At 47.9% G+C, this 14,786-nt stretch overlaps 1 protein-coding gene across 4 annotated transcripts in view; it reads right to left on the minus strand.

Annotated features, from left to right (window-relative positions):
- Dennd2a (DENN domain containing 2A) overlaps positions 1-14,786 on the minus strand; it is a 92,015-nt gene that overhangs the window by 50,819 nt on the left and 26,410 nt on the right. For 2 of the 4 annotated variants that reach the window (XM_038320269.1, XM_038320268.1), the window contains exons 2-3: positions 10,064-10,165; positions 5,838-6,950 (exon numbers count right to left, since the gene is read on the minus strand). In XM_038320269.1, coding sequence (XP_038176197.1) covers positions 5,838-6,950; positions 10,064-10,137 — 1,187 coding nt within the window. In that variant the 5' untranslated portion in view covers positions 10,138-10,165. The remainder of the gene's footprint in view (positions 1-5,837; positions 6,951-10,063; positions 10,166-14,786) is intronic. The other 2 variants (XM_038320270.1, XM_038320271.1) reach the window with 1 other exon arrangement.

Below are 14,786 nucleotides of genomic sequence, written 5' to 3' on the forward strand. Positions count from 1 at the left end.
ACACCTGTAATCCCAGCACTCAGGAGGCAGAGGCAGGCAGATCTCTGTGAGTTCAAGGCCAGTCTGGTCTATAGAGCTAGTTCCAGGATAGGCTCTAAAGCTACACAGGGAAACCCTGTCTTGAAAAACCAAAAAAGAAAAGAAAAAGAAGAGGAGGAAGAAGACAAGGAGGAAGAAGAGGAAGAAGAGGAGGAGGAAGAGGAGGAGGAGGAGGAGAGGAAGAAGAAGGAGAAGAAGAAGAAGAAGAAGAAGAAGAAGAAGAAGAAGAAGAAGAAGAAGAAGAAGAAGAAGAAGAAGATGATGATGATGATATTCGATAGCCAGTGCAGATTCAAACTTCTAGAGTCTGACCCCAGGTAGTTTATTTTAGACATATTTAAGTAGAGTATAAATTTTGGGGGAAAAAGAGGTTCCTGGTAACAGTTATCTCAACCCCGAGAGCACAATAAGGCTTAAAGCATGACTACATCAAAACTCTCTTGCAATGTACAGGTGGTCTCTACCATGAAGATGGGTTCTCTGGCTTAAGGGCCCAGGATCTGGTGTGGTCTCTGACCCACAGAGCACAGAGGTCAGCAGGCTATGAAGTGCATGAGACACCTTTACTATGTATGGCTGGGTTGGTTCTATTGACTGAGAAACAAAGCCAAAGATAAAGGGAGGGAGGGAGAGTCTGGGATAAACACTGTGGGGGATTTGGGTAAGGCCTGGCCCTACAGATAGCAAAGGTCACCCGGTTATTAAGAGCCTCGCTCCCAGCCTTCTGGGTAGAAAACATGCATGCACATCCTTTCTGCCTGGGTGCTTAACATTCCTAGTGTTACCAGTGCACAAAATAATGAAACCCTGCCCACTAAAAGTAAAAATAAAAATATTTTTTTTAAAAAGGCTCACAGGTGATGGTGCTTGCTGCCACATCTGACTGCCCGAGTTTGGTCCTCAGAATCCGGATGGCGGAAGGAGGGAAGCTACTCCTACAGGCTGTTCTCCAACCTCCATATGTGTACCATGGCCTGTGCACATGTATGCAGACACAGACACGATGCAAATAAAAGTGAACAAACCACCCAAGTGTTTATGGAACACTGGAACAAAATCTTCAAATATTAGCAAACTGAATTCACTCATACACTAAAACAGGAGCAGACTGGGACTTCATTCCCCACACGGCAGGATGGTGTGATCTGGAAGGGAATTCCCTCACGGGCTCATGTGTCTGAACTTGGTCCCCAGTTGGTAGTGCTGTCTGGGGAGGCTTAGCAGGTGTGGCCTTGCTGAAGGAAGTGTGCCACTGAGGTGGGCTTTGAGAGTTCACAGCCTCTCCCTACTCACAGTCTGCATTTGAAAATGTGAGCTCTTGCCAGGCCGGGGTAGTGCACACCTTTAATCCCAGCACTTGGGAGGCAGAGGCAGGGAATCTCTGAGTTAGAGGACAGCCTGGTCTACAGAGTGAGTTCCAGGACAGCCAGGCTACCAGAGAAACCCTGTCTCAAAAAAAACTCTTAGTACATTTTTATCTACTAAGACATAACCCCACTGGTAGACTGCTGGCCTGGCATACAAGAGGTCCTATGTTTGACCCTTAGCGTCACATAATGGTCCTGGCAGCACATGCTCTCAGTACTCAGGAAACAGGCAAGACAATTAAAGTTCAACTTTACCATCTGCTACAGAGAAAATTCAAAGCCAGCCTGGGCTACAGAAGACCGTGTATCAAAAAACAAACAAACAAACAAACAAACAACAACAACAAAGGCTGGTAAGATGATTCAGAGGAGAAAGGCAAATGCCACGAAGCGGGACAACCCGAGTTCAGTCCCCAGAATTCACACTGTGGAAGACGAGCATTGACTACTAAAATCAGTCTTTCCCTCTGCCATGTGCCTGTGCACACAGAATCCCACTGTTCCCACAAAATCACAAGTGTAAAAAATTTAAAAGAAGCTGGACGATGGTGGTGCATGCCTTTAATCCCATATCTCTGTGAGTTCGAGGCCAGCCTGGTCTATAGAAGGAGTTCTAGGACAGCCATGGCTACACAGGCAAACCCTGGCTGGAAAACTAAAACTAAAGATAAAAGATACGTGAAGCAAGGATGAAAGGGGCTGGAGAAATTGTCCAGAGCACTGGCTGCTCTTCCAGAGGACCCGGGCTCAGTTCCCAGCACTAACCCGGTGGTTCACAACCACCGATAACTCCAGTTTCAGGGGATCCGATACCGTCTTCTGGCCTCTGTAGGCAACGGGCATACATGAAGTGAACCTGACACTCATACACATAAAAATAAATGAATCTTTAAGAAATTATCTATGATACAATACTATCTTGATAACGTAAGAACGGCACAGGTAAGACAGTCTGACAGTGAGCCACTGGAAGCACCACCAAAAAAGTTAAGGGTAAAATAAGGCTTGCAGAGGGACGGGGTATGGAGGGGAGGGGAGCAGGGATTTAATTACATTAAAATTGTGACAAAGAAGCCAGGCATAGTGGTGCATGCTTTTAATCCCAGCATTCGGGAGGCAGAGACAGGTGGATCTCTGTGAGTTTGAGGCCAGCCTGGTCTACAGAGCTAGTTCCAGGACAGCCAGAGATACACAGTGAGACTATATCTTGGGGGGGATACAAAACAAAATACAAAAACAAACAAACAGGAGGCTAAGAAGATTGTTTTTGCAGAGAACCTGAGTTCACTTGACACCGGGCACGTAGGATGGCCCACACAGACTGTAACTCCAGCTCTTGGGGATGCAGTGCCTCTGCCCTCCAGGGACACCGGCACTCACAGGCACACGCCTCCACAGACACCTGTCATTCAAAATAGTTCTAAAATTGCAATAAAAATATTAAGTCATGTAGGAAGAAACAATACACAGAATCCCAATTTAAAGCATGTATTAGGGGTATGTGAAATATAATAGTAATAGAGAGAATATTTAGAAAAATATAAGAATATATATATATATAAAATAATTATATATATATATCCAAGCACTGTAATTTATGCTATTAATCCCAGTACTTGGGGGAGGCAGAAGCAGGTGAATCTCTGTGAGCTTGAGGCCAGCCTGGTCTATATAGTGAGCTCCAGAAAAAAATCAGGTTATCTGCGCAAAAAGCACCCTAGCTGACAAACAACACTGAGAATGCAGGCCACTAGTTCATTCTGGAAACTGCCTCTCGGAGGAATATTCTGGGAGGTGGGCAATGGGTCCAAGATAATATAACCAGATTTGAGATCAAGTTTTAAAAGTAAGACTGAAGGACTTATTGCTGGGTTAGCCCTGGGTTAGTCAGGAGCACGTGAAAAAGAAAATCCAAGAGAGTGTCTAGCTCTTGGGTTAAGTGACTAAATAAAGGATGGCATCATTTAACAAGATGTTTACTATGAGAGGAGATGGTTAGCGGAGACCTGGAGTGACAACCACATGGAGAGCCACGCAGGGCATGGATGGACACTTCTGAGACTGAGAGGAGCTCTCAAATACACTTGCTAGAGACACGTACAGGATGGGATGAGCCCATCAGGGAAGAAGTGCAGGGAGAGGACAGAGCCCTCGGTCTGAGCCTGGCAGGCGAAGGGACAGGTTAAGACACTAGGTACTGTTCTAACAGGTACAAGAAGCAAAGGAAAGACGTGAGAGCAGTCAGGAGGAGGTCTCCTCACCTGGAAGAGCCAGACCCAGAAGCCAAATGAAGGATAATACAATAGCTGCCCTCAATACCAAGAGACGGCATCTAAGAAAACGACAGAATATTGGCATTGGAGTTACTGAGGCTGAGGCTGCTGGTGGCCCTGGGCAACATTAAATCGAGGATGAGTGGCCAAAGCCCAAGTGGAAAATGTCAAGCAAAATTAAGAGGCAGGTAAGGGTGACTCACACCTGTACTCTCAGCACTTGGGAGATTACAGCAGGACGACCACAAGTTCAAGGCCTGCCTGAACCACAGAGTGAGTTCTATGACAGCTTGGTCTACAGAGTAAGACCTGGAGAGAGTTCCAAGTCGTACACACAGACAGGCACGAGGGAAACGAGGAATGTTAAGCACACAGGCTTGTCTCCTCAACAGAAAGGATGTGTACGCATGTTTTCCACCCAGAAGGCTGGAAGCGAGGCTCTTAATAACTGGGTGACCTTTGCTATCTGTAGGGCCAGGCCTCACCCAAATCCCCCACAGTGTTTATCCCAGACTCTCCCTCCCTACTCATTTATCTTTGGCTTTGTTTCTCAGTCAATAGAACCAACCCAGCCATAGTAAAGGTGTCTCATGCACTTCATAGCCTGCTGACCTCTGTGCTCTGTGGGTCAGAGACCACACCAGATCCTGGGCCCTTAAGCCAGAGAACCCATCTTCATGGTAGAGACCACCTGTACATTGCAAGAGAGTTTTGATGTAGTCATGCTTTAAGCCTTATTGTGCTCTCGGGGTTGAGATAACTGTTACCAGGAACCTTTTGTCCCCCCAAAATTTATACTTTACTTAAATATGTCTAAAATAAACTACCTGGGGTCAGACTCTAGAAGTTTGAATCTGCACCGGTTACTTCGTGCTGAAACGAATTTCTTTCTCACCTCTGAGATTCATTTCTCTGCTGCCTGTAGAGCTTGCAGGGGCCCCTACAAAGACCTTGTTTCAACAACAGCAAACAACAAATACAGCTGGGAATGGTGGTCACACCCTTAGTCCCAGCATTAGGGAGGCAGGGGTATCTGTGAGTTCAAGACCAGCCTGATCTACAGAGAGAATTCCAGGACTACATACACAGACAACTGTCTCAGAGAAAGAGAGGGAAGGAGGGAGGAAGGGAGGGAGAGAGAGAGAGAGAGAGAGAGAGAGGGAGGGAGGGAGGGAGGGACGGACGGACGGACGGAGGGAGGGAGGGAGAGAGAGGATCCCTAAAACCCAAAGAAAAACCAAGTGGACATTGTAGTTCACCTATAGTCCTAAAACTCTGGAGGAACAGACATGGGGTCTCTGGGCCAAGCTAGGTCAATGAAAGACAAAGATTCTGTCTCAAGAAATAAAGTGGAGAACAATCGAGGAAGACAAAGACACCGAATGTCTGTTCTGGCCTACACACACACACACACACACACACACACACACACACACACACACACACACACACACGCTCTCTGAAAGAAAAAAGGTAAACAAGGAAACAGATAGCTTCACAAATGTTTTCACTTAACTTTTGGTGACAATCACAAGTTCTTATCATACCTGAAAGGTAATTTTGTTGTTTTGGGACAGGACCTCACTAAGTTGCCTAAGCCAGCCTAGAACTTGCTATGTTGCACAGGCTGGCTTTGAACTTATGATCCTCCTGCCTCAAACTCCCAAGAGCTGGGATTATAGGCCTGTACCACTGTGTCTGCCTGCAGAGAAAAATATTTAGAAGCAAACATTCTTTTTATCTATCATCTATCTATCTATCTATCTATCTATCTATCTATCTATCTATCTATCTAGATATCTATCATCTATCTAGATATCTATCATCTATCTATCTATAGTCTGCCTCAATGTATGCCTGCACACAACACCAGAAGAGGGCACCAGATCATGTGGTTGCCGGGATTGACCTCAGGACCTCTGGAAGAGCAGCCAGCCGGCTCCTAACCATTGAGCCACCTCTCCATCCTGCAAACTTCCTTTTCTGAGAACAAGAACTAAACACACCAGTTACCACATTTCCAGGCCAATCAGCAGCTGCCTTACTCCATGACTACTGACTGACTCTGAGCCCCAGGTGAATGAGACAAGTCATCTGGCTGAGACAGGGCAGTGGCAGGGGGACACAGCAACAGCCGAGTCCTCTGGCGAGTACCTACCTGTGGTCAGCACTGGGTCTCTGCCTCCCAGACCACAGTCTTCTATTCACGGTCGTGGGAGGCGGGGAGGAGGGCAGCGGTGGGGGAGGGGGAGGTAGAGAGGGCAGGGGAGGCAGGTTTCTCTTCTCTTTCCTGAAGCTGATGCCTGAGCTCCCTGGACTACTGTCCTTGTCCCCTTCTCCAGCATGTTTGAACGTTCTGCGGGGCTTGGGAAGGGGGTTGATGAAAGGCTTTGGGGGGCACTGCCTGGAGCCCGGGTATACACTCTCCTGGCCTGTACACTCCTCTGAAGCCTCAGGGCCTGGCTCCTTGTCCTCCAAGAGGTGGGCCCTACGGCCAGCTGCTAAGGCACCCCCACTTCCAGGGCTCTCAGGAATGCGTTGGTCCTCTTCTGTTTTGTCAGGCAGACAGTGTGGGGAATAACAAGTCCCCGGCAACTGGGGGTCCAAGCCGGCGGAGCCGTCCTTCAAGGCCTTCTCCAGTCTCCTGACCTGTTTCAGCACAGAGAGGTGGTCACTCTGAAAGCGCAAGTCACTGGGCTTCAGCTCGACACCTCGGCGCTGGCTGGGCTCTGGCTGCCCATCACTCTGCCTCAGGCCTGGCCACCGGTCTGTGTCCTGACACACGGTCCTTGCTGTCCTTCTGCTGTCATTTTCCAAGCTCTCTGTTTCAAGCCTCAACCCATTCTTTGTTCTGGTGACCTCACTGCCTCTCCGCTCTACCCCGCAGGGTGGCAAGTAGTTCTCTTGGCCCTCTGTTGGCCTGGCAGGCTCAGGAGTGGGTGGCTCCTTCTTGCCTTCCCACTTGGATATCTTGTCCTTTATGCTGAGGGGCTGGGCTCGGGCTCGGGTGGATGGCCCAGGGTTCTGGACGCTGCCAGGCTGCTTCTTCGAGGGCCTGCTGGCCTCTTTAGTACCTAGGTCTGCAGCCGGACCATTGATGATCATGCTGGAGCCGAGCATGTCCACTCTTGCCTCCAGCATGAGGCTGTGGGGGTTCCTTGGGGGACTCCTTCCCAAGGGCAGTGCTGGATTAGACTCTCCAAAAGAAACAGATCTCCCAAGAGGCCGCCTTCCGGAAGCTTCCCCAGCCTTTGAGCCTTCTGCCTTGACCCTGTACCAGAGAGACAAACAGAAGGTGAGCGGTCCTTACATTACTGTTCTCAGCCAGTCCTGGACAGCAAGCAGAACTTGGGTGTAATATACATACTAACCGCCAACCACAACGCTGAAGCTATCGGTTTTCGCTGTTGCTGTTGTCTTCCTTTTTAAGATTTTATCATTTAAAATTTTTATGTGTATGGGTGTTTGCCTGCATGTATGTCTGTTAACCGTGTGTGCCTGGTGTCCATGGGGTCAGAAGAGGGCTTCAGATTCCCTGGATCTGGGTTAGAGATGGCCGTGGGCAACCATGAGGGTGCTGGGAACTGAACCCAGGTTCTCTGTAAGAGGAACTAGTATTCTTAAATGCCGAGTCATCTCTCTGGCCTCTGAAGCTATTTTTTTTTAAAGATTTATTTTATTTATATATGTATGTGTTTTTTGAGACAGGGTTTCTCACTGGCCTGAAACACTGATTAGGGTGAACTGGCTGGTCACTGAGCAGCTTTTCACAGGGTCTTGGGATCTTATGCTCACACAGTAGGTTCCTATTGACTCAGCTACTTCCCACGCTGTAGACCAGGCTGGCCTCGAACTCAGAGATGCACCCGAGAGTGCCACCACTGCCCTGCCAAATCCTTCCATTTTTGCTCATCCTGGGCTTCACCAACTGCCCTGAGTTGGGATGTGAAGCATGATATCTCGGGACACTCTCTGGAGCACAAATCTCACTGAAATGGCTCTCCATGAGAGAGGGCTTGTTTTGTCTACAGCTGTTTCCCTCGCTTCTAGAATAGCCCTGGCAGAGCAGGAGGCGGTAAGTATCTGTTGCCTGAGTAAATGTGTGAATCAGCATGGAGAAGTAGATTTTATACATGGCCTATAGATGTACTGTCAAATACGGTCTCCGCCAGCCAGTGGGGTTATCTGAACCTGAATCCGATGGAATGAAAGTCTCTCTCCTTTAGATGCCCCAGCTGCCAGCTAAGCACTCACAAGCCCCATGTGGGAGATGGCTCCTCAGTGGACAGACGAGGTTCTCTACGACCGCAGATAGCTCTGTCTAGAGAGCCGTGTGGGACGACGCGCCTCTAAATAGGAGGTTAGCACCATAAGGACGCTCCAAACTCTTTAGGAAGGACACATTTGAAGCACACTTACTGAGAATGAGAACGATGTGTTTTAAAGTACAACCATTCTTGCACAGCAGAGACTACAGTTAGGCATGGTGATTAGATGGGTGGGCTCAGTAAACAGACACGAAGCTAACGGGGCACATTTTCCGAGTTTATATGAATCTGACTGTATAGCGAATGAGAAACTCCATCTAAAGTTCACAGTGACGGATGAACAGCTAGCAGCTGCATTCGTCCTGTTACGATAACTTTCCATTCCAGAGACCAAGAGTTGTTTATATAAGAGCTCTCCCTTAGTGATGTCATCAGCTCACAAATTATGCTGCTGATCTTGGTTGCACAGTATAAATTTTAAGCTTGTGAGAACGCAAACACACTTTCCATGGCTATCAAAGCAGAGGTCTTTTTGAAAACAACAATTAGAATCTGTAAGAGTACAAAGGAAGGGACTGGAGAGATGGCTCAAAGGTTAAGGGCACTGGCTGGAGTCCAGGGGTCCTGAGTTCAATTCCCAGCAACCATATGGTGGTTCACACCCATCTATAATTTGATTTGGTTCCTTCCCTCTTCTGGCATTCAGACAGAACACTGTATAAATAATAAATAAGTTTTTTTAAAAAGAGAGTACAAAGGAAAAATAGTATTTATTTGATTTTTACTTTATGCATGAGTGTTTTGCCTGCATATGTATGTGTATCACATGTATGCCTGGTGCCCATGGAGGCCAGCAGAGGGTGCTGCACCCCTCAGAACTGGAAATACAGATGGTTGTGAGCTGCTGTGTGGGTGCTGGGAGCTGAACCGGGGTCTGAGCCACCTCTCCATCCCTGAAAAAAAAATTGTTTTAATTATCCTCAAGACAGTAGCATGACCTTCATTTCTAGGCAGGATCACAGTCCATTGCTATTTTCCTAAGAACTGAAAAGGCAGAACTTACAGCTTCTTTTCTCATGGCATGATGGTAGCAGAGGACAGATGTGTGAAAACATGACCATCCAGATTAGTGCGTGCTGCCGACAGAACAGATCGCTACAAACCACTCAGTCATCTACAGTACTAGACAACACTGGTAATAGATAAATGCATGCGCTTTGGAGGCACACGGGCTTGGGTCTGAGTCCTTACTATTTTTTTCCTCACTGTAGAGACTGAACCCAGGGATCTGAGAATGTGGGGTGGGCTCTACCACCGAGCTATATCCATAGTCCTGTTTTCTTTTTCTTCTACAGGTAGGAATACTATCTCTCTTCTTTAGACTGGAGCTTTTTTGAGTATAGAAGACAAACTGGTTTTGTTTGTTCCTGGTATATGGTAGGTTTTCAATACATAATGTTGGATAAGTTAATAGATTAATAAATATATTATGTCCAAGGTATTCAACTGGTGGCAACTGTGACCACTGCAGCATTCCTTTAAGATCCCAAACACCTGGAATGACTGAACAGTACCTGAAGAAGAGAGACTGGCTTGTCAGAAAAACATGCTGTATTTATTGAGGCCAAGCAAGAGGGCTAAAGGATGGAGGCACAGCAGACAGTGTCCTCTCCACAGACTCTGTTACCCATGGGCATCTGGAGTTCCAGAGCTGTGATGAGTTTAGCAATAACAGAACATGAGCAGTATCAGGAAAAAGGCTCCCTGCTTACAGAAGATGGGAAGGGTGGACTACGTGGACAGCTACGGCTGCAAAGCAGGTTCAGAGATGAGGGCGAAACCTGTGTCTATTAGCTAGAAAAATACGTCCTGGCTTGGAAGGCAACACTCCCTCAGGCACTGGGAGATTCACAACACCCACTCAGCAATGCCTCTCAAACACTTCCGCTCACCCGTCTCCAATGAAGGCAGTTCAAGAAGCTCAGGAGAGGGATACCCCTTAGTCAAGGAAGGGGGTGAAAAACTATTCAGTTCCTACATTCTTAGGGAGGAAGGAAGGAGACTGAGCTTGCTCATTCTCCACACCTTCAGGGTACATGCAAAGGGAGGCTCTTACTTGTTGGCCAATCTGTAGCTCAGAGTTCCAGTCCAGCTGTGGCTGCCTGTGGCCTGCCTGCACACTGTCACCATGTCAGCATCGAGAGAGGCTCCGGGTAGCCTAAAGGAACAGGGACACACACTCAGCGAGTCACAGGGGCCCCTTCCCTCAGAAGGAAGCAGGTATCACCACCCCGCTCCACAGCGTTTATCTCTCTAGGAGATTCTGCTCAGAATTTGAGGGGACAAGAAGATCCATTCAGAAACCCTGCCCCAGGAGGATGATGTCATATGATCTCCTCAGGCTTTCGACCTCTCTACCCTTTCTTCGAGGCTAATAAACCTGCCAGGCAACAGTGTGGATATTCAATGTCCTGGCTCAGAACTTCCCCAAAGAAATTAAAGGGCTGTGTTCCAAGACATGCTTATAGATGTTAGGTACCAGGAGGGAAAGGCCAGAGACATAAATAAATAAATGTGGTGGTTTGAATGGGAATGACTCCCATTGGCTCATATAGCTGCACGTTTACTCCCCAGGTGGTGAACTGTTCGGAAGGATTAGGAGGTGTCTCCTTGCTGCGGTGGACTTTAAGGTTTCGAAAGCCCAAGGGCCGCTCTTGCTCCCCCTCCCTCCCTTCCCCCTCCCTCTCCCCCTCCCTCCCCCTCCCTCTCCCTCTCCCTCTGCTGCCTGGGGACTGGGACGTAATTCTCAGCTCCTGTTCTGGCACTGCTCCTGTCACCACACGCCCTGCCACGATGATCGTGAACTAAGCTTCTGAAATTGTAAGCAAGCCCCCAAATAAACGCTTTCCTTTATAAGAGCTGGTCACAGCTGAGCGGTGGTGCACGCCTTTAAACCCAGTACTTGGGAGGCAGAGCCAGGTGGAGCTCTGTTGAGTTAGAGGCCAGCCTGACCTACAGAGTGAGTTTCAGGACAGCTGGGGTGTGTGTGTGTGTGTGTGTGTGTGTGTGTGTGTGTGTGTGGTGTGTGTGTGTGTGTGGTGTGTGTGTGTGTGTGTGTGTGTGTGTGTGTGTGTGTGTGTGTGTGTGTGTGTGTGTGTGTGTCACAGTGCAACTCTGTCTCGAAAAAACAAAAAAAGACTGGTGTCTCTTTACAGACAAGACAATAAATAGATAAACAAATTTAATTAATTTGAACATAAAAAATATGTGAAATACAGTACCATGGACCACACATTATAAAGAGGAAGACATGCATGCATGGCCAGGTGAGATGGCTCAGGGGGTTGCCACCAAACCTGGTGACCGGAGTCAGTCTCTGGAGCCCACGTGGCAGAAGGAAGAGCAAACTCCTACAAGTTGTCCTCTGACTTCTACGTGAGCATGCGTGCACACACAAATAAACAGATGTATACAAAATTGTTTTTAAGAGGAAGAAGGCAGGGAGGGACCCAGGAGCTGAACAATGCCTGGAGCTGACAAAGCCACCAAACTTGGCCTAGAAGCCTAGCTATCACTTCACAGCAACCCAGCGCCGTATATTCTGGAGTAAGCCTGTGGTGTAACTGAGCCCAGCTCTCCAGTGAAGCCAGGCACTTGCCCACACCCATCCCATGGTGGAGGGGAGCCCTGAAAGGCCTTTCGGGGACAGGAAGGAACTCATTGTCCCTCTCACAACACTCACACAGCTGAAGCTTCTGGAGTCTCTCCATGTGGCTGGGCCCACAGTGCCTTTCTGTCCTCCTCTGGCAGATAGCCACAGGGGGCACGGGGGAGGGGAGAGCAGTCACTCTTCACCCATCACACACACACACACACACACCCGCTCTCTGCAGCCTGCTCTCTGGCTCCACAGACCAAACCCCCACCATGCAGCCTTGCTCCATGGGAGCCAGACAGTTCTCCGTCTTCTTTTTCTTTCAGGCTCGTGCCAAGCTGTGTGCAGGATGCTCTAGAGGATGCCAAGTTGAGTGAGGCTGTCTCCATCCTCGAGAAGCACACCCGGACAGCACCTGGGCTGCACTGCCCCCCCCCACCCCCGCACAGCTCTCCACACAAAGGAAGCAGAGCCACCAACACCCTCCTACGGGGTGCTCCCAGGTAGCTTCAGCCTCAAACAGGCGACACTAAGTGAACTCACTTCCCATCCTAGTCCTGAAATCCCAGGCTCCAGGGGACCAGGAGATGGCATATTCTGTGCCATAGTTCAAGAGTAAGTTCAAACCGGCAGCAGAGGCTGGAAGTGGAGAGGTAAAGAAGACACTGGTATTCAGCAACAGCCATTGAGATGCCTCATGCACAGAGGTATGGACTATGATGCTCTCATTCGTTGTTTTTTTTTCTTCCTTTTCTTTTTTCTTTTGTTTTGTTTGTTTTGTTTTGGTTTGGTTTTTTCGAGACAGGGTTTCTCTGTAGCTTTGGAGTCTGTCCTGGAACTAGCTCTTGTAGACCAGGCGGGCCTCGAACTCACAGAGATCTGCCAGCCTCTGCCTCCTGAGTGCTGGAATTAAAGGTGTGTGCCACCACGCCCAGCTAGTCTTTTCTTTTTATCCCTGATGATTAAAATAGGCTGGCTAGATGTCTCCGTAGGTGAAGGTACTCGCTACCAAGACTGACAATCTGAGCTGGATCACTAGAATCCACATGGTAAGAGAAAACTGACTCAAACAGTTTCTCCCCTTACCTCTACAGTCGGGCTATGGCACACGTGCACCACACAGACACACACAGATAGACAGACAGACAGACAGACAGACAGACAGACACACACGTTATTAAAAAAAAAATCCAGGCTGGAGAGAGGGCTCAGTGGCTTCCTTTAGGACATATCTGCAGTCCCAAACAGCCGCATCAGGAGGCTCACAACCACCTGTGACTTCAGCTCCGTGGGCTTTGACATCCCTCTGGTCTCCACTGTCTCCTGCACACACACGGCTTATACTCGCACACAGACAGGGTTTCTCTGTGTTATCTCTGGCTGCCCTGGAACTCACTCCGTAGACCAGGCTGGCCTCAAACTCAGAGATCCTCCTGCCTCTGCCTTCAAGCGTTAGGATTAAAGGTGTGCGTCACATACCCGGTCACATAAAAACAATATGAAAAAAGTAAAATAATTAACAAGATGACAATTCTAGCCTTATTTGGGAGCTTCACGGTCACTTTGTAGGTCTGGAGACAGTCTGCTTGCCTAATGTGGTGTCCTGGGAGTCTCACCTCTGATGCATCAAAACCAACGGTCTGTGGGCTGGCCTGCAATCTAATATGATAAATAATAGTATTTACATGATTTTCACACAAGTGGGGACTCATTTCCCCTTGGGCAATTTGGCCTTGTGATTCAGACTGCTGACCAAGAGGTATAATGAAAGAATATTAATAACACATTTCCTCACCCAACTGTTTCCTATAAAAGCAGAACTTCCTATTAACCTTATGGGCTTAATTAGTACTATTTTTGTTTTCTGAAACAGGGTGTGTGTGTTGCATGTGTGTGTATGTACATGTATGTGTATGTGTTTGTGAGGCTGACTTAGAATTTATGGCAATTCTGCCTCAGACTGCCACTGTAGGAGTGTACCACCATCTCCAGCTATTAAAAAATTTAATAGCCCTAAAACGGTCTATACAAATTTGAAGCAAGAAGATAGATACATGAGAGTTCATATAATTTTTTTAAAGATTTTATTTATTTTTATATGTCTGGGTGTTTTGCCTGCATGTGTGTCTTGTCCCGTGTGTCTGGCGCCTACAGAGGTGAGAAGAGGGAGTTGGGGGGACCCTCTGGAATGAGACGTACAGCTGCTTGTGTAACTTCCACATGGTGCTGGGGACCACACTGTGCCCTCTGCAAGGCCCAGTGCCGAGCTGCCGACACCTCTCACGTCACTGCTGCACTTCCAAAGCATTATTTTTCAGCAGGGCGGTGGTGGCGCTCGGGAGGCAGGGGCAAGTGGATCTCTGTGAGTTTGAGGCCAGCCTGGTCTACAAGAGTGAGTTCTGGGACAAGCTCCAAAGCTACAGAGAAACCCTGTCTCGAAACCCCCCCCCAAAAAAGCACATTCTTTTTTCAATCCCTTTAAACATACCCACTAAAGCTTAAATCCAGTTAAAATTCCCCACATACCAGTAAAGGGAACATTCCTCCATTCTCCTCCACTGCTGGTGGAGTGCAAACTGGCTTTGGATTTCAATATGGTGACTTCTCAGAAAAATTAGGAAACAACCTTCCTCAAAACCCAGCAAAGCCGGGCGGTGGTGGCGCACGCCGCCTTTAATCCCAGCACTAGGGAGGCAGAGGCAGGTGGATCTCTGTGAGTTCGAGACCAGCCTGGTCTACAAGAGCTAGCTCCAGGACAGGCTCTAAAGCTGCAGAGAAACCCTGTCTCGAAAAACCAAAAAAAAAAAAAAAAAAAAAAAAAAACCAAAGGATGCTCAATTGTACCACAAGGACATGTGCTCAACTATGTTCACAGCAGCATTATTTACCATATCAGCCAGAACCTGAAAACAACCTAAATGCCCCTCGACCGAAGAATAGATAAGGAAAATGTGGTACATTTACACAATGGAGTACTATACAGTGGGAAAAAAATAGCATCTTGAAATGTGCAGGCAAATGGATGGATCTAGAAAACATAATTTTGAGTGAGGTAACCCAGACCCAGAAAGATAAATACCATGTGTACTCACTCATAAGTGGCTTTTAAACATAAAGAAAACCAGTCTACAATCCACAATCCCAGAGAACCTAGACAACAATGAGAACCCTAAGAGAGACTTAC

Source organism: Arvicola amphibius, chromosome 2 (genome assembly GCF_903992535.2).
Source record: "Arvicola amphibius chromosome 2, mArvAmp1.2, whole genome shotgun sequence".
Classification (NCBI taxonomy): domain Eukaryota; kingdom Metazoa; phylum Chordata; class Mammalia; order Rodentia; family Cricetidae; genus Arvicola; species Arvicola amphibius.